This window comes from Myotis davidii, unplaced genomic scaffold (genome assembly GCF_000327345.1).
Source record: "Myotis davidii unplaced genomic scaffold, ASM32734v1 scaffold37, whole genome shotgun sequence".
NCBI lineage: Eukaryota > Metazoa > Chordata > Mammalia > Chiroptera > Vespertilionidae > Myotis > Myotis davidii.
In genome coordinates, this window is record NW_006289395.1 from 4144124 (window position 1) to 4164557 (window position 20434).

General features: G+C 47.8%; 1 protein-coding gene across 1 annotated transcript in view; it reads left to right on the forward strand.

Moving 5' to 3' along the window:
* LOC107182779 (dynein heavy chain 9, axonemal-like) overlaps positions 1–20434 on the forward strand; it is a 95725-nt gene that overhangs the window by 73073 nt on the left and 2218 nt on the right. The window contains exons 8-11 of the mRNA XM_015562545.1: positions 4266–4751; positions 11439–11558; positions 14134–14322; positions 16675–16910. Coding sequence (XP_015418031.1) covers positions 4266–4751; positions 11439–11558; positions 14134–14322; positions 16675–16910 — 1031 coding nt within the window. The remainder of the gene's footprint in view (positions 1–4265; positions 4752–11438; positions 11559–14133; positions 14323–16674; positions 16911–20434) is intronic.

Sequence of the window (20434 nt, forward strand, 5' to 3'; positions counted from 1 at the left end):
TTATTTCTAATGTCATTAAAAGTGTATGTCCTTTAACCAGCTAGGTTAAGATTTAATAACCTAACTGTCCAACAATATGGAGGTGGCTAACTAAATTATGGCTCATCTAAGTGAGAAAAAAACCCTGCATAGTTTATTTAAATTCATGTTTTACAAAAATAATGACATGAAAAAGTTTAAGATATAATTTTCAGTGAAAATCAGTTTCAAAAATATGACAAATAGAGATTGATATGTGTGTATGTGTGTGTATATGCCCCAGCTTCACCCAGCCCAACATTAGTTACCAGCCCAGGGAAACTGTTGTCTCTTAGATTTCTTCAAGCTACAGTTTTATAAAAGTTCTTTCACTTAGCTCTCTTGATTAATACAGTAACCAAAAAGTAAAAGCCAAACAGCCCAATAAAAATGTAAGCAAAGGTATTCATAAGCATTGGGGTCAGGGGAGAATGTAAGTAATGGTACAATACCAAAAAATTCATATAACAGGAAATTCAAATAGTTTAAAAACATAAAAACATTTAGCATCACTAATAAATAAATCTTTATTTATGCACATATATACACATATATGAATTAAACCAATTTTATGTCATGTTCAGCTTATCAAATTGATTTTTTTTAAATTAAATCATGTTACCAGATGTGGAAGAGGATAGGATAAACTTTCTCAAATACTGATGAATGAAATTAGAATTTCTGGGAAATAATCTGATATTATCTACAAAGAACACTAAATGTTCAAATAATATAACATTTTATATACAAATGGACCCATCAAGTCCACTTCTAAAGTCCACCACTAGAAATATTATCCTAAAGAACAAATCTAAGATTTTCAGAGATTTCTACAGAAGCCCAGCAAAGCATTATCCATATGGTGTTTGTGGAAATGACCTAGATTTCCAATAACTCAGTATGTTTTACATAAAATGTGGTTCATCCATCTGATGGGATGCCAACTTGAAACATTCTGTTTGAGAGGAATAAGTAATGACTTTCTCTCATGTTTCCTTTTTAAATGATCAGTAAGTTCTGCCTCTACTGTCTCCAAAATATATTCCAGATCCAGTCACTTCCCAGCATGTCCACTTCAGATGCCCTGACCCAAGCGGCCTCGGTCTTCTGCCTGTACAACTACACAGCCCCTTAGCTTGTCCTTCTCACCCACTCCCTCCACAGTGAGCCTGCACCACAGGCTCTCAACGCAAAACTGGGTCCTTTCACTCCCTGCCTAGAACCCTCTAATGGCTTCCCATTGGAATTAGAATGAAATCGAACTCCTTCCCATCACTCTGGACCCCTGTGTCTGCCCTGACTGCCTCTCCTCCCTCATCTCCACCAATCTCCTGACCTCCACCTTCTACAGAATGGCCAAGCTTGTGCTATTCTGGCCTCTCCGCTTGCAAAGTCATCCCCTTGGAACAGCGCCCTGCAGACCTCCTCAGAGCTGCCTCTTTCCCATCATTTACATCCCAACTGAAATGCCAGGTTCTTAAAGTGACCTTCCCTGACCTCCCTTCCTAGCTAAAGTGGTATCATCGCTCCTCAAAATCTCTCTAGCCCATTAGCCATGTGTTGTTATTTTCAAAGCACATATTACGTTCAAAATATCCAGGGTTGGCCTCTTTGTTGCCTAGCTGTTCACCTGTGTAAGGAGAAGGACCACCTTTCTTGTTTACCACTGTGTCCCCCTTTGCTTAAGAATGACTGTGCACACTTATTCACTCAGCAGAGACGCACTGACCGCCCCCTCTGTGCCAGGCACTGTTCTGGTGCACATGGCACATCCCTGCCTCTATGAAGCTTCTATGTTAACACAGGTGAGGGGGAGAGACAAGAAGCACAGTGAAAAGGTAGCTTATCCAATGTATTAGAACATGACAAATGCTGTGGGGAAAAGAAACAGACGCAGAGAGCAGAGTGAAGAGGAGCGCGGGGACAGCTGGGGAGGGGTGGGAGCAGACTGTGGAGTTAAAGAAGGTGATCAGTGTGGGCCTCCTTGCGAAGGAGATGTTTGAGTGAAAACCTGGAGAGGAGCGAGTCCCAGGCACCTGATACTGGGAAGGGCAGTCAAGGCCAAGGCACCAGCTAGACCAAGAGCCCCAAGGCAGGAGCGGAGTGGAGAGGGTGGCATGGGCCTGATGCTCACTCACTCAGAACCAGGTCTGCCTTCTCCTGAGAAAGGATTCTCCATCCTGTGTCCCTGTTGGTGGTACTGAATCGCCTGCCCAGAGGTGATTGGCCACAGGACTCCCACCTAACTAAACAAAGCCATTTCCCAGGACCTTGTAATTTTAACTTACACTGAAGAGAACGTCTTCTTTCCCTCTGGTTGTCAAGTGAAAGATAAGAGCCTGGAGCTGCCAGCACCCAGTCCTTCCCTCCCCGCGTCTAGCACACGTGTTGTGTGCCGGTTTCCATTCGGGCACTGCGGCTGCAGTGGGTAATGAGAAATGGGACTCCCGTCCTCTTGAAGAAGAGGAATATAATAATTCAACAGAGAAAAGTGGCAGCTTTCCAATTATGCTGAGGTCTGTGAAGATCTTCAGGTGCTCAGATAGGAAATGACTAGGAAGGGGACGTTGGTGGTGAGCTCTGAGTGGGGGACTTTTTTTACTTAATATATTTTATTGATTTTTTACAGAGAGGAATCAAACCTGGGACCTTTCAGTCCGCAGACCAATGCTCTATTCACTGAGCCAAACCGATTAGGGCTGAGTGGGAGGCTTTTGAAATGAGATCTTGATGATGAGAAGGGATCAGCCATGCAAATGGCATAGGAAGATGTGTTCCAGGCAGAGGTCCTGAGGTGGGAATGAGCTTGGCAATCCATGTGCTGGGAGGAGGGGGCTGTGGCCAGAGCTTAGGGAGGAAGTAACCCGCGTAGAAGGCAGAGAGGAAGGACACGTGCCTTGCAAAGCGACTGAGCTGGTCGACAGAAAGGAAACTCATGCAGGGAGAGATGCAGAAACAAGAAAAGATCTGAGAGGCCTGCAAAAATTCCAAGTATAGTTCCACTCATCCCTCAGTCAGCTCCCAGATCGTCCTGTCCAAATACAGGAGCCAGAAAGCCCCCTGGGCACTTCAGCTAGGTTTCCTGTCACTGAAACCAGACCAGTTGTGATCATATATCTATAACAGTTTATAGATATATCTGAATATTAAAAATACTGGAAGGAATTACATTGAAATATTAACAATACGTATCTGGGTTACAGAATTCAATGTCATCTTTATACATTTTTGTATTTCCTTAATTCAGTACATTGAACATAACCTACAGTGTTTGAAAATTGTGGATTTTCTTTCTGATTGGATTTTCTCGCTTGGCCCTCTCTCATCCAGTGGAGGCCACTGTGACGGTATGCCAGCACACTTCCCACGCCTGGCTGTCCTTCATTCCCGCCCCTGACAAGTTCTCGACCAAATGTGAAAACAGTTGCAAAAGCAAATAGGACATCTTTCTAGGTATTCCATTAGGCTAGGAAAAATCCTCCTCACTTGTAAATTCCCAGACCCAGGGCACCCCCAATTAACATGGCACAAGGATCTAATCTCTGAATCGTTATTTCCTCACTTGCAAAATCACTGATGGTCAGAAGAAGCCTTACGTCCACTTCATGCACAATTATGACACAATTTCACTTACCGATTAATGGGCGCCCCTGCTCCCAGTGTACAGATGAAAGCACTGAGGCCTGGGAAGTTTAAGTGACTCGCCAAAGTCAACGCTTTCAGCCATTTCATTCTACAGCAAATGAAAGTTGGAGCAGAGGACAAGCCCAGGTGTGGGCAGAGGCAGCAACAGCACGGGCCACAAGCTTTCTGTCTGAGTTCTCTTGGCAGAAAATGCCGCTTTGCTATCAGGACAGGCCAGTGTAGTCAGAACAAGCTCATGGAACAAAGCAGTTTAATTAAAGGAAAAAAATTAGTTGGGTTACAGAGCTGTTCTCTTCACTCCAGGATGGAAATTAATTTATAATAACCTTATCTTTTATTCATGGCAAGCTGCATATTTCAGAGTATGTTGGCATCCTTCTATTTTCCAGTGGAATATGAAATAATTGTGTGTGTCCAATGGGTGCGAGCGGGTGACAGTGCTGAAAGGACACAGCCGAGTCCCGCTGGCCACTCCGGGACGGCTGAGCCGTGGGCAGAAGCGTGGGTTCCTCCTGATGAGTCATGATGTTTAAAATTCCGAGGCCGCGGCAGGCTGCCCAGCACCCCTTTCAGATTGATCACTCTGGCCCTAACTCCATTAGCGGCGGAGGACAAAGGAAGCCCATTCATTTTCTTCTAACGCCCTCCTTCTCCCTTCTCAGACCAACCTGACGGAGCTGAAGTCCTTTGGCTCTCCACCTCCGGCCGTCAGCAATGTCAGCGCCGCCGTGATGGCGCTCATGGCCCCCGGGGGGAAGGTGCCCAAGGACCGCAGCTGGAAGGCCGCTAAGGTCGCCATGGCCAGAGTGGATGGCTTCCTGGACTCCCTCGTCCGCTTTGACAAAGAGAACATCCATCAGAACTGCCTCAGAGCCATCAGGCCATACCTGCAGGACCCCGAGTTCAACCCGGAGTTCGTGGCCACCAAGTCCTACGCGGCGGCGGGCCTCTGCTCCTGGGTCATCAACATTGTGAAGTTCTACGAGGTGTTCTGTGACGTGGAGCCCAAGCGCCAGGCGTTGGGCAGAGCCACCTCGGACCTCACCACTGCCCAGGAGAAGCTGGCAGCCATCAAGGCCAAGATCGCTGTAAGTGAGCAGCGCCCTCTGACCCTGCTGGGTGCCTCTGGCCCTGCTGGGTGCCACTGACCCTGCTGGGTGCCTCTGACCCTTCCAGGTGCCCTCTGACCCTGCTGGGTGCCTCTAACCCTTCCAGGTGCCCTCTGCCCTGCTGGGTGCCACTGACCCTGCTGGGTGCCTCTGACCCTTCCAGGTGCCCTCTGACCCTGCTGGGTGCCTCTAACCCTTCCAGGTGCCCTCTGCCCTGCTGGGTGCCACTGACCCTGCTGGGTGCCTCTGACCCTTCCAGGTGCCCTCTGACCCTGCTGGGTGCCACTGACTCTGCTGGGTGCCTCTGACCCTGCTGGGAACCCTTTGACCCTGCTGGGTGCCCTCTGACCCTGCCAGATGCCCTCTGACCCTTCTGGGTGCCCTCTGACCCTACTGGCACCCTCTGACCCTGCTTAGTACCGTATAACCCTGCTGGGTGCACTCTGACCCTGCTGGGTGCCTCTGACGCTGCTGGGAACCCTCTGACCCTGCCAGGCACCCTCTGTCCCTGCTGGGTGCCTCTGACCCTGCTGCCTGCCCTCTGACCCAATTGGGCACCCCTTGTACAAGTAGCACTCTCTGCCATTCCCAGAGCCTAGAACAGCCGTGGGCAAACTACGGCCCGCAGGCTGGATGCGGCCTGTTCTAAATGAATAAAACTAAAAAAAAAAAAAGACCGTACCCTTTTATGTAAAGATGTTTACTTTGAATTTATATTAGTTCACACAAACACTCCATCCATGCTTTTGTTCTGGCCCTCCGGTCCAGTTTAAGAACCCATTGTGGCCCTCGAGTCAAAAAGTTTGCCCACCCCTGGTCTAGAAGCAGGGAAAACAGGTTGATGTGCAAAATCTCCTGATTTTTCAGTTGAGGCGACTTTTTACATTTCTTCCTCAAACAATGTATAGTCCAGACAAGACACTAAACCATTGGTTTACACTTTGCCCCTGAAAGTTTTTTGTTTTTTTTCTCCTTTTCCTCCGAGGAAGGAAAAGATGACATGGAGATGTATAATAGACAAATAGTGTTAGGCATGAAACCAGCTGTTTTCTCATTAAGCACACGTGAATTTTGCATGTTTGCACATCTGATAGCTAAGAATAAAAGGTCAAACATTTGAGATTCTATCTCTCTTTGAGATGCAGGCTTTGGCCACCCAACCTCACCTTTTGCACCTTTTACCTTCAGCCTGTGCAGCTGCTCTCCTGCAGCTCGCTCAGCAGTGTGAGCCCATGGCCTGCCGTGTGGGCACGTGGCCCGCTCGGCACTGTGCCATCTGCATTGCTCCATGAGAGCTTTTAAAGCAAGTAGTATATTGACCATAAATATAAAACTAATGAGGGTCATTAGTTTTGATTAGCCTGTTATTGATACTTGATTATAAATGCCTCACCCAGCCTGGGGTTAGGGGTGAGGTAGGATTCACACCTATTTGAGATTTCCCTTGAACATTACCTTTGCTGTTAAAATGGATCCTACTGAATTGAGAGGTAGACATTGGAGCCCCATGGGATGGCATAGCAGCTGAAACCCATTGGCAGACCTCACTTCCAACCCAAGCTGTAATATCTGCTTCTGTGTGATGTCTAGAAAGGTCTTAAAATGCCCAGACTTCAGTTTCCTGGAGTAAAACAGGCACAACAATGTCCCTGCTTCATTCAAGGAGAAAATGCACGTAGGCAGGAGCCCAGAGCCCGGCCCCTGCTGACACGGAGCTGCTGCCGTGAGGTGGGTACGGCCACCGAGCCTGCTGGGCCCTGCTCCCTGGCCGCCTCCCCAGCTACGTGTGCTCTCACACGCACACACAACCCTGGGAATCAGTCACTATCATGACCAAGGTCGAGCCTTCATTTCCACACGTGCATTCCAGGCATATAAGGTTCTCGCTGCACATTTCTCATGCTGATTGGAAGGGTTTTTACAAATGGTGAAAAGGAGGCTTGTAGACCTGCCGCACGCTTCGTGCCCTGGGCTTATTGACTGGTGGGTTAAAGGCTGTCGCTAAAGGCTAGTTCAAAGATCAGGCAACCAATCTCTAGAAAGAAGAGGCACTTTTGACAAAGCAACTAACTCCTCAGTATGTTTGCTTTATAAATCCAGATGTGCACAGGCCGGTTTACTTGAAGCACACCTTCATCACCATAACTACGGCCCTCTTCAAAGAATACCAAACGCAAGCACCATCACGCCCCAGGACTGCTTCTGGGGGAAATACCTCCCAGCGATGCCCATGTTCTTCAGTCTCTCCCAGAATAGTGTTACAAGAACTGCATTTCAAAGCACTCGTCGCTCGAGTTATTTAAAGGAACATTTGGTGCAAAAGGCATGTTTGCAAAATGTTTATACCTTTTCAGTAGCCAACATTCCCATGACAGCCTACTCAACCTATGAATGCAACACAATGTTTTAAAATACTTGGCTACCTTACGAAGGCACTTCTTTCCTGCCAACATATCTTTTAATATATTTTCACTTTTAACAACTGCCTCTCCATCTTTTGCTTATTCACATGACTATCAACACCCCAAGAGTTTGACCACTCCCCCCCAATAACAGAGGAACTCACTTACACCATCTCTGACATGGGGCCCACCCAGGGCAAGGACATTCTTCCCGACGAGCTACCAAGGCCGTCGTCAGCCTTCTCCAGTTGCACATCACCCCAAGCCTTATTTTTAGAATTTTAGGATAATTCCACATAAATTGTATATTCAAGATGCTCAAATTTTACAATTACTAGAGTCCCAATGCATGAAATTCGTGCAAGGGGCTTGGCCCTTGCAGCAGCCCTGGCTGCCTCGCAACCCCGCCCCCACCCACTGGTTGTTCAGGAAGGTCGTTATGCCATCCGGCTAATTAGCATATTAGATCTTTATTATACAGGATAATTTCAATTAATCTATACATGCAATTATAATATATAAAATATGAATAGTGGTGGTTAGCTCTGAGTGGTAGATTTTAGATGGTGCTTATCCATATTTTCTTTTTTTATATAATGAGTATGTTGTATATTATTACAACTTATAAAAGTAATAGTAATAAAAATGAGTAAGGCATTTTCATTGGGCCTATCTTCACCATAAGTAAAATATCAAATAGTAGACAAGGGTTTCTAATGAGAAACTACAATCTTCTGCCCTTTAATTATTTTGTCTGTTTCAACAGGTTGTTGATACCCCTCAGACCTTGCTACCTAGTGGCTTCAATGCGTTGTATTTGATCCACAGATAGTGTTTGAAGTGACTTAATTAGTTGCCAACATTTAAAACAATGGGAGCTTGTAAAAAATTTGATATCTGGACAGTCTTAAAAGAATAAGATCCCCAAATAGCACTAACTGAACCTGGAGTTAAGTAGTGACCTCCCATTTCAGCAGACAGTTTTGCTATAGTCATTGGACCAGTTTACGTGATCTTTCTGGCCTCTGCTCATTTGAATGGCTTCTTTCTATGTACTGTGCTGGCATCTCATTTCCTGATGTATCTTGTTCAGGCAGTAAACTTGCTGCTAGATGAGACTCTAAGATGTTCATCTCCATGTCTTCCCAAATCATTGTGGCAACTGTGAGTTGGTGTAGCCTTTATTTCTTGTTCCATCAGATAGAGTTAGCTTCCTTGGGGCCCTCAGCTTTCAAGGTGAAGTTATTGCTCTTTCCTTCAGCGCCCTCCCTACCTTCCAATCCCCAAATCCTGTTATCACTACTTATTATCACGGTTGCTTTTGAATCAGCAAGATTGAAAATATCTGCATTCTGTTCTATAACCAAAATTAAGTGTTCCATGCTCTATCCTCTGACTGATTCAAAGAGTTGAAACATCAGTAAATTCCATTTATATTCTGTGAACATGTTCATATTGTTCATAGCAAATCTAAGTGGAACGCTAGCATTACATTGCCTTTCTTATACAACTATTTCTGCAACCCTGGAGTTTCTACTTTCGTTTATCTTTTTTCTCTTCCATTAGTTCCTTTTGCATAGCCTCAATTACTTTTAAACTCTCCATCTAATTCATATTCTACCCGATCATCCTTTGCCTCTAAGACTTTTCTCCCTTATCCCCAACTCAGAGCTCCAGTGTTAATATATTTCACTGCTTTCTTGGGCTGGTTCCAAAGGCTCCTAGACCCCATGCCTTCTCCTTTCTTAATTTCTTCTCTTGTTTTGTGACAGCTCTTTTAAAAGTAACTTTCTTAGAAATGTGAGGTAAGAAGTAAATTTTCTGAATTGCTCCAGTCTGGAATTGTCTTTATTTTTAAACTGAGCTGACAATTTTGCTGAGTATTGAATTCTGAGTTGCTAGTTTTTTCTGCTTAGAACACTGAATGCTTTATCCTCATCTGGTGAGAAATCTGATGAACAGACTTATTAATGCGCTACGTTTCTCTCTTTCTGGAAGTCTTTCAAATTGTTCCTTATTCTTGGTGTCTGAAACTGTACGTTGACATGCTTAGCTACCATCCTTTTTTTATGATGTAGAGACTTTTCTTCAGTTCTAAAACAAATTATTTTGTATTACTTCTTGGTTAATCTCCCTCCTGTTTCTTTTTTCATTTTATCTTGCTGAATACATATTTATTGAATGTTAGACCTTCTAGTGGGGCCCTATTTTCTCTGATCTTTCTATACTTCATGTTTTCTTATACTTTCTAGATTTCCTCAAATTTATCTTTTAAAACTTCCCTTGAATTTGTTATTTTTTTACGTTAACAATCATAATTTCCACAACATTTTTGAGTTCTCTGTTCCTTTAACTAGCATCCTTTTCTAGTTTTATGGATGAGACAACCTGAATCTCTCTGAGATGCTAACTGTGACAGATTCTATGCTTTGTTGCTGATTTTATGCTTGGAACTTATCTTCATGTTCCAAGGTCATGTTTTTAATTCTTGTGTGACTTAATCTAGGCCTTCATCAAATATCTCCCTGTTCTTTCTTTTACAAGAGTCATGAGCAAGAGCTGATTTTAGCTGTACAGACAAGGGCGGAGCCGGTGGACAGACAGCTTGCTCTCCAGATCCGATGAGCTATGCTGGATGCATCCGAACTACCAGAGTGCGTTGTCTTTTCCCTGCCGCTGTCGACTCTCCTGCCTGGTGATATACATGCCTGGTGGCATTGCATACTGAGCGTGCAAATAGAGATATCGAGTGGGGAGTTAACAGGCTTCCAATTTATCCTCTTACTTTCTTTTTTTCTCTTTATTGTTGAAAGTATCATGTGGGTCCTCCTTTTTTCCTCATTAACCTCTTCCAGCCCGCTCCCAACCCTCCCCTCGCCCTCTCTCCTCCTCTCTTCAGCATCACCCTTGATCACACCTGACATCGCCAAGTGCCCAGGGTGCATGGGGCTCTGCAGGGCTGATCAGCCTCCCCCTGGGTGAACGGAGGCTCAGTTCAAGGTTGCAGTTTCTCTGCCCTGCTCAAGCAGTTTCCAATCCCCTGTCAGTGTGGTCTGCATAAAGCTATTGGAATCCTTCACCCTCCAATGGCCCTTCACATTCGCTTGCTGTTATGGGCTTGTGACTTTTTTAATTGCTTCACCATCATTTTAGAAAAGTCTCAGGAAGAAGAAGAATTAAATGAGTGTGGCCAGTCTGCCACCATTAATTGGATGCCTCACCACCTGCTTTTCAAACTGCTTGGCCCTAATTTATTTCTCTTGTAACTTGGTAATGACCAACAGGGCAGCCTGAACCCGAGTCACTGAATAGACTCAGATGCATTTGGAGGTATCTGTCCGGGTGTCTTTGTGTATGCTAATATGTATGCTGGGGGCAACAATATCTAAGAGCTTCAATTCTAAATTCTTAATACATTTAGAAAAAATTGAAACTGTGTATTTTTTTAATGCCCCCATACTTTGGAGTCATGTAAGAGAATAGATGAGGTTAAGTAACAGTTCATCTTATGCTCCTAGGACCCTACAGCAAGGGGGAGGACTTAGGCAATGGTTCTCAACCTTCCTAATGCCGCGACCCTTTAATACAGTTCCTCATGTCGTGGTAACCCACAACCATAAAATTATTTTCGTTGCTACTTCATAACTGTAATGTTGCTACTGTTATGAATCATAATGTAAATATCTGATATGCAGGATGTATTTAGGCGACCCATGTGAAAGGGTCGTTCGACCGCCAAAGGGGTCGTGACCCACAGGTTGAGAACCGCTGTAGGGTGTAGACAGGCCACCCCACGCACAGCCCGGCTGCAGCAGGCACGGAGTGTGGTCCGCCCGGGCCTCCGGGGGTCTTTCTGACCATCTGCAGGCCTCCAGGCTTCAGGGAGCTTTTGCTTCTAAAGGCAGCACCTGCGGCTTTCTGGCAGCCATGAGAGCCTATTTTCCAGGACACAAGGAGAAAGAGAACGTACGCGCCTCCTCCGTGTCCATCAGCCCTCCGGCCCTGGACCAATGACTGGGGAGCTGGTGTAGGAAATCTCAGCTTCTCACTTGGGTCATGACTGCTTTGGACCCCCCTCCGACCTTCTCCCTCTTGGATCTGGCTGAAGTCTTGCTGGGACCCTGCCTGAGAGCGCCCTAATTTGCCTTCTTTCCTGCCCTGCCCCCAGGGGGCTTCCTTAAAGATGCCTGCCCCGGGATCCTGTCTCAAGCACTGAGGAGGTGGGCCCAGGATCACTGACACACCTGTGTTCCTTCCCGAGCAGCACCTGGATGAAAACCTGGCCAAGCTCACAGCCAAGTTTGAGAGAGCCACAGCAGACAAACTCAAATGTCAGCAAGAAGCCGAAGCGACCGCGGGCACCATCTCCCTTGCAAATCGCCTGGTGAGTGCGGGCTCAGCGCGGAGCTTTAATTACATTAGCGGAGCTGTCAAGCCCAAGGAGGTGGGAATGGATGAGCCAGCGCGCGCTGCGTGGGCTTGGGGGGAATATTAAATGTGCTGGGATGCAGGGCCTGCATCCTGAGAAGGGTGTGAACGCACACCCCCGGCTGGTCAACGTTTCCCTGCAGAGATGGTTGGAGGATGGAACACTGGCTCCTTCAGGCAGCCCAGGCGAGACATGAGATGCTTACATATGTGTGTATCGACCAGAGGGAGCGTTAGAGAGCAAAGCCAGCATGTGATAGACAGGCTCTGAAGCTCTTGCCTGTGTCCTGTTCAATAATGAGGGTGTGAGGACAGGGAACTGAGGCAGAAGCAGAAAAGAATGAGACTTTTTTACCCTGAGAATTTCTGAACATGGCCTTATCTGTATGCACATCACACACACACACCATACACATCACACACATCTCACACATACATCACACACATCACACACATGCATCATGCACCACACATCACACACATATATCACATACTACACGCACATCTCACACACACTCACACACATCATGTATACATATCTTACATACATGCATCACACACATACACATGTATCACACACCACACACACATATCTCACACACCTCACACATGCATCATATACAAACATACACATGTATCACACATACCACACACACATATCTCACACACGTCACACATATGCGTCACATGCATACACACATGTATCACATACCACACATATATATCTCACACACATATACATGTATCACACACACATACATACCTCACACACACACATGGGCTCTAGCCTTCCTGGAAAAACATTAATCGGAGGGTCAGAGCACAGTGCTTGTGCTATGGTGACGGTATATCAAATTACTCTAAAATTTAGAGATTTAATAAAATAACCACTTAGTTAAATCTCCCGAGTTTGTGGGTCGGGAACTTGGGCAGATTCGGCTAGCAGGCCATTCTGCTGCAGGTGCCAACAGGGGCCACATGTGTTACTGAGCTGGAGGCCACGCTGGTCTGGAGGGTATACAGCGACTTCCTTCACATGTGTCTCCATGTAGCCTCAGGCCTCCCCAGCCTGACGTCACACGGTTCCTCAAGGCTCTGGGAGCAGGTGCTCGGGAGCAGGAAGCAGGGGTCCCGTCCCCCAGGCCTGGGCAGAGGCCAGCACAGGCCCCTCCACGGGTCCCACTGCTCACAGCAGCCACTGCTCAGGAGGGCGCAGGCCCAACTCCTGAAGAGAGGCAGGCCGAGGAACTCGTGGCCTTTTAAAATGCCTACAGCTCTTAGTCCCATCACATGTCAGCTAAGAACCTCAGAGCAGGGTCCACCCGATGTGACTTCCCGGCATTCCCAAGCCTTTGCAGCACCGACCTCACCAATAAAGGGCTTTTCACTGGACTGCAGCCAGTCTATACACAGCAAAGCCAGCCCCCTAGTGTGGGGAGAAAGGAACACAAGAATCAGTGGAGAGGGGCTGCACACAAGCACGTGTCTGCAGTCGATGGCTGAGCCCACTGCCGCACGGCTGTCAGCAGACCGACCCAGCTGAGCAGCGGGTCAGGGACAGCTCCTGTGCAGGCCTGCGGGACAGGCGCCGCCTCCTGCCCAGCTTCTGCCTGGTTTCCAGAACCTGCGCAGCATTCTTGGCCGTTGGAGCGCTTTCTGAGAGGGGCCTGCGGGGGGCAGTGTGTGCTCTGCTCCAGGAGGGTGGTGTGTGGGCTCTGACGCTGCCCTGCCTCCACCAGCCCAGAGGTCCTGCGATCACCACCTTCCTGGTCTTCACGGTGTCATCTAAGCATGGCCTCGGGAATGGTTGGGCTGGCACACCCTGCGATCTCTCCCATCCTACGATGCCATCTCCCCAAGAAGAAGAAATAGATACGTCTTAACACAGAAGCCAAGCTGCACCCTGCACCCAGCAGTTCTCTGTAGAAAGGGTGCCTCTGCTCCCCGGGGGCGCCCCGGACGGCCCGCCACCCCAAAGCAGGCCGGGCAGAGTCAGGACCTGCTCCGCATCTCGCTCCTTTGTGCACGCCCATCACTCCTGCCAGCTCTGTGTCTTAATTACCATGCCTCTCTCCCTGCCCACTGTGAATTATTTATAGCGCATGAAATTAATTTTACTTATTTTCATATCCCAGCATTTGGAGAAGAGACAGGAGAGGTGAATAATTTTCTAATATATTTTGCGGACTAGACACTGTGCTGAGGGATGAGCACGCCTGGTCATGTGCAAGCTTTTCAGCAGCCTGTGAGGAGGGTGGTGTTCATCCTCGTACCTATGAAGGGCAGACCTGGAAGGCTGCATTCAAGGCCTGCCATCGATCCACAGCCCACACAGCTCACAGCTCACAGCATACAGCACACAGCACGGACGGGGCTTGTTTGCTGAGATGCTTGCTGCAAACCCTCTGGGTCAGAAGGGCCGTGGCAACGATGCTCCGGGCGTTCCACGGGGAAGCGTGCGCTGTGAGCTGGGGACTGCGCCCGTGGCTCTGTGACAAGCCTTCTCTTCTCTCTGGCCTTTGAAACCATAGGTGGGAGGACTCGCTTCTGAAAACGTGCGGTGGGCAGAAGCTGTGCAGAACTTCAAGCAGCAGGAAAGCACGCTGTGTGGAGACATTTTGCTCATCACAGCCTTCATTTCCTACCTCGGTTTCTTTACAAAGAAATACCGGCAGAGCCTCATGGACGGGACCTGGAGACCCTACCTGAGCCAGCTGCAAGTACGTGCGGCCAGAATCCCCACTGCCCACAGCAGCCCGTGGCACCAATGCGCTCACATGGCAATCACCCAAACCTTCTAGTCTAGTGCCCTCTTGCAGACCTTCTCCCACCCCCACCTGAGCACCCGCCATGATGGCTGGGACCCAGGAGAGAGACATACATATTCACCATGTGTTCCCACAGTGCCCTGCATCCCCACCCATGGCCCTCTGGGCAGGTCAGCTGGGGGTATCCTAAGGACAGCAGCTCTCTCCCAACGGGGCCCTCTGGTCCCCTGCCCAGCAGGCTGTGCCCCCGGCCCTTCAGAACGATAAGCCCTGAGGGGCACCAGCCCCACCTGTGTTCCTTCCGATCTCTCTGCTCTTGAGCCACATGTCTCTGGGCTGCAGGGACCAGCCCCTCCCCAGCTTCTGCACTGCGCCTTGTTACCGGCCCCGGGCTGCACCATCTGTGCCCCGTGTGCACCGGCTTTATCCTCTCCTGCCATGTGCACGCAGCGGCCTCTTGGTGTGAGGGTGGATTCCCCCCAGCTCCTCCTCTGCACTGACGTGGTAGAGAGGGAATGCTGGTTCCTGGCTGAAGAGGCTCAGGGTTGTGTTGGAGCCTTAGACCAAATAACACCTGATGTGACCTGAGACGTCCACATCCCTCCACCCACATAGCCACGGAGCAGTCCGCGTGCCCTCTGGCCTCACGGGACAGCTAAGTCCTTCCTGCCCACCTGCCGCAGGCAGCTCCCAGTCCGGTGGGCTGGACTTAGCGCTAAGGTGCGCACCCACGGGAGGGGCTGCATTCCAGAGCTCACCTGTAGGTGTCGCCTGTGAACACAGAACCCACGTTGCCTAGTGAGGGAGGATTGGTTTCACACATCAGCTTAGGAAATCTTACCTGATAATTTGTCGAATAGTGCTCTAAAAACTGTTACAGCTCTAGGAAACAAACAAAAATAACGCTATTTATTTTCTTGGGCACTTGTAGAAAAGGAAGTTGTTAAAAGGGCGATCATTAGCTGAGCAAAGGAAGATGGTGGCAGCTTCGCAAGGATTTTTCTGGTTTTGTTTGGGGTTTTATGCATTTTCGTGCCCCGGACCCTGTCAGCAGTCGGGTGAGATCTGCGGATTCCTTCTCGCAGCGATAGCTTTCAGTGTGTAAGCTAGAAAGCACAGGTTACAAAGGAAGCCGCTTCCACAGAGCCATTTCCGATCTGGGGTAAGACCTCCAGGGGCAGGTCCCTTCAGAGGCTGTTTGATGGCACAGCACTGGCCACTCGCAAACTTAGCAGGTGATTAAAGGAGCGGGCAATGGTTTGCAAAGGTTTTCCCGAGGTAAGAGGGAACACAGACTGCAGAGAAGAGAGAGACGGAGGGGTTCAAAGGGCATGTGTGAGTGAACCTCGAAAACATGCTGCTAAATGAAAGTAGCCAGACACAAAATATCACATAGTGTATGATGCATTTTAAGTGAAATATCCAGACTAAGTAAACCCATCGAGACAGGAAGCGGAAGAGTGGTTGCTAAGAGCTGGGGGTAGGGGAGCAGGGGACTTGACTAATAATGGGAATGGGGCTTCCTTTTGGGGCAATGAAAGTGTTTCAGAGCCAGAGCTGATGGTTGTACAGCACTGTGGTGATTACTTCCATTTTTTAAAAAGCTATACGTCCCCAATGGAACATATTACTTACACAAGAATTACACAAGCAGAGAGAGGTCAACAGAGACAGAAAGGCAGGGCTCACACGGGCCGCAGGGAAACGGGCTGTGCAGGGCTTGCTCAGGCCTGGAGGGGCACCAGTCTCCCAGGGGCACCAGCAGGGAGTTTGCAGAGTCACATGGTCAGCCCTGGGTGTGGGTGTCCTGGGCTGGGAGCCAGGTCAGCAACTCCAGTTCTCTGCACACTGGGCCTCTGTCGGCAAGGGGTGAGGGAGTGAGAGCAGAGAGCGGTCAGTGTTGGCTGCACAGACAGAGAAAGCTCAGTAGGCGTGGAGCCTGGCTTGTGAAACACGCACGAGAAGCACAGACATGCAGTATGTTAGCACAGACATGCAGTATGTTAACACAGGTAAGGGCACTGAAGAGGCTATTGATTCAGATACAAATGATTTATGGTAGAAATCTGATTTAGGTGAATAAACTGAAGGGCAAGGGTCACACAGGCTGAATGTCTGCTGTTTTCATCAGTCAACATAAAAAATACTATCAGGACTTTAAAAATCCCGCTGCCAGAAATAATTACACATCCAGGAAAGCACTTTCAAGGAACTAACTCATCATTTTAGGGAACCACTGTGCCTCCACCCCAGCTGAGAAGGCACGCTGCCGTTCTGAGTGTGGGGGCGCTTCTTCATCCTCAGGTCCCCATCCCGGTCACCCCCGGCCTGGACCCCCTGAGGATGCTGACGGATGATGCCGACGTGGCGGCGTGGCAGAACCAGGGCCTCCCTGCGGACCGAATGTCCGTGGAGAACGCCACCATCCTTGTCACCTGTGAGCGCTGGCCGCTCCTGGTTGACCCTCAGCTGCAAGGCATCAAATGGGTCAAGAACAAATACGGAGAAGACCTCCGGGTCACCCAGATCGGTCGGAAGGGGTAAGTAGCCTGGCACGAAAGGTCCCACTTTTGCCATTTGTCCAGAGCAAACCAAAGTGTTATGAGCGGACCTTAAGCCCTGGTGGATTCTTTCTACTCTCCTGGTCCCTCCTGGTCTCCCATGTTCCTCCTCCCACTTCAGGACACATCTGAATGCCAGATGCTTGGGTACCGAGTCTCTGGTTTTCTCTCTCATTAGAGATCACTCGTGTCAGCCTCTCAACCCACTCAGGAGCCCTGGCTCCACTATCCCTGGCCTCCACCCTCACATCTCTGCTTGAACACTCCCTGACTCCCCAAGCATCATGTTTCACTGTCGGAATCTGTGTTTTACAAAGTCTTCCTCACCTTGAGCCAAAACCTGCCCACGTTAGGCCTCTCCTACCCCTTCCTCCCGCCTCTGCCCCTGAGCCACAGTGAACAAACCTAAACTCTCTTTCTCCTGAGGAACAACAGGACATTTGTGATTGGATGCATAGCAGCCAAGGAAACTTCAGAGCCCTTTGTGCCTGCCGTACGGCTTTGGACCTACAAGACGGGAGTTACTACTTCAAGAAGGGATGTGAATCCCAGAGAAAATGTCCATCCAGTACACACCACACTGTACAGGCCCGGGCCTCAGCATCTCTCACCCCATTACTACATGAGCCCTGTTACAACTTAGCCCTGTATTTTCAATATTCAATTCGTATTCAGTGCCCTAGGATACATGAGAGAAATAGAGTAGGGCAATGAGTGGTTGACATGTGCCATTCTCTTTTTTTTTCTTTTTTTTTTTTTTTTTTTTTTTTAGAAAGAACAGCAGGGACTGAGGGTGCGGTGAAGGGGGAAGGATGGTCGCTGTCTCTCCCTGGCCTTTGTTCTGGGGGCTCCGCTGGCTTGGAACACTGTGCAGAGAAAATTCCCTGACCGTGAGACATGTGCCATTCTTGATGGTACAAGTTTTATTTCAAACTAGAAGCCCAATGCACGAAATTCGTGCGAGAGTAGACCTTCCTTCCCCAGGCTGCCGGCACTGGTTTCCCTCAGGCACCCAGGACCTGGGCTTCCCTCACAGCCTTGGCTTCATTCAGAAGGTTGTCCAGAAGGATGTCCGGTATAATTAGCATATTACACTTTTATTGTTATAGATGCTGTTTTAATCCACACCACATATAAGGTTAGTGTTATTGGTACCATTCACATTGGAGGAAATTGAGTTTCACAGAAGTGATTTCCCCAAGAGTACACAGCTTTAAAAGCGATGGATATTGGTTCCCCCACAGTCATAACAGCATTATTTACAAGAGTCAAAAGGAGGAAGCAATCCACCTGTCCATCAACAGATAAATGGAGAAACAAAATGTAGTATGTACATACAATGGAATATTATTCTGCCTTGAAAAGGGATGAAATTTTGATACATGCTACAACATGGATGAATCTTAACATCCTTAAGGACATCCTGTTAAGTGAAATAAGCCAGTCACAGAAGGACAAATACTGCATAATTCCACTTATATGAGGTACTTAGAGTGGTCAGGTTCACAGGGACAGGATTGGTCCCCCAGAGGAGGGGTAGGGGAGAGGAGGAGTCATTGTTTAAGGGGGTACAAAGTTTCAGTTTTGCAGGATGAAGAGAGTTCTGGAGAGGAATGGTGGTGATGGTAACACAATAGCGGAAATGTTCTCAATGCCACCGAACTTCACACTTAAAAATGGTGAAGATGGTAGATTTCATGTATGTTTTACCATAATTAAAAATTAATTTAAATATTTTTAAATCAATGGAGGCAGTGTTTGAACCAAGGTGATCTCACTTAGAGATCCAAGGTTTATTTACTCGAACACATGGCTTCCAAAGTGAGGTTTGCTGCTCTGACCACTTGTCCCAAACATGCTTGTCCAGAGGTCCAGCTCACCCACGGTTGTTTAAAGCAAACATGCAATGTTGTAAAATTAGTTAAAGCAAATATTGAATACAGAATGGACTCTTTCTTATAGAGCAAACTTTGGTGAGAAATGACATGAGACATTTAATTAAAGTATTCTTTTCTAACTAACCAATAACTGCATTTTAGGGGGAAAAATGTTTGTTCTTTTTGCTCATTCCTATTGCCCTAATACCAAAAACAATGCTTGACACATAGGAAGCCCTCAGTAAACACCTGTTCAAATAATTCTCTGCCCATGTCCATTAACTACTCTTCTGTTAGATGGTTTTCTAGATTCAGTATCTACTATTTGAATGCAAATATTTTATTATATATAATACTAAAGGCCCGGTGCACAAAAATTTGTGCACTTGGGGGGATCCCTCAGCCCAGCCTGTGCCCTCTCACAGTCTGGGACCCCTCGGGGGATGTCCACCTGCTGGCTTAGGCCCACTCCCTGGGAGCCCGGGAGCCCTCGGGGGATCCCTCTGGGAGCCCGGGAGCCCTCAGGGGATGCCCACTTGCTAGCTGCAGTCAGACATCCTTAGCACTGCTGAGGAGGTGGGAGAGGCTCCCACCACGATCGCTGTACTGGCAGCCATCAGCCTGGCTTGTGGCTGGGGAGAGGTCCCCCCGTATTTTCAGGCTGGCCACAGCCCCTTCAGGGTGGGGGTCCCTGCTGGTGTGCCTGGCCAGCCTGGGTGAGGGGCTGATGGCTGTTTGCAGGCTGACCAAGCCCCCCAGCAAGGACCCTCTCCCCATGAGGGTGTGGCCATCCTGGGTGAGGGGCTGATGACTGTTTGCATGCTGGCCACAGCCCCCAGCTTCCAGGCTAGGCTGGTTGGATGCAGGTATCTGGGATTTATTTAGCTTCTATAATTGAAACTTTGTTGCCTTTTGTGGAGGCCACAGCCGGCCAGGGCAGGTGGGAAGCTTGGCTTCCTCCATTGCCGGGGCAAACAAGCCTCCTGCTTGCTCCAGCTCTGTGGCTGCCGGCCACCATCTTGGTTGGGTTAGTTTGCATATAGTTGCTCTGATTGGCTGGTGGGTGTGCCTTGGGCATAGCAAAGGTGCCGTCAATTAGCATCTTTGTCTTTTATTAGTTTAGATGTGTTGAGACTATTTAATATAGTCTCCCTTCATCAGAGGAGTGGATGTTTGGTTGCGTGCCATTTGTCTTTTTATTTGTGGGCTGAAACATACTACAGTTTGTTCAGATTTGCACTCATTTCTTCCATTGATCAAGCGTAGAAAAGTCTTTCTCTGTGCAGAAATTATGTAAATATTCACCTAGAATTTTTAGTTTTTTAATGGTTTTTTTACACTGAAATCCAAGCATCTGAAATGTATTTTAGGATATTATATAAAGTATAGATCTAATTTTTATTTTTGAAGTGGTTAGCCATTTTCCAATACCATTTACAAGATTCTCCATCCTTTCCCCCATTTATTAGAGGTGACATTTTACTCTATGTTAAATTTTCTTATTAAATGGATCTTTATTCCTTTCTACTCATATAATAATATACCAGCCTTTAATTATTTAGTTTTATATTTAGGAACAGTTATTGTGATATTTCTCATTTTAAGTATATATATATATATATATAT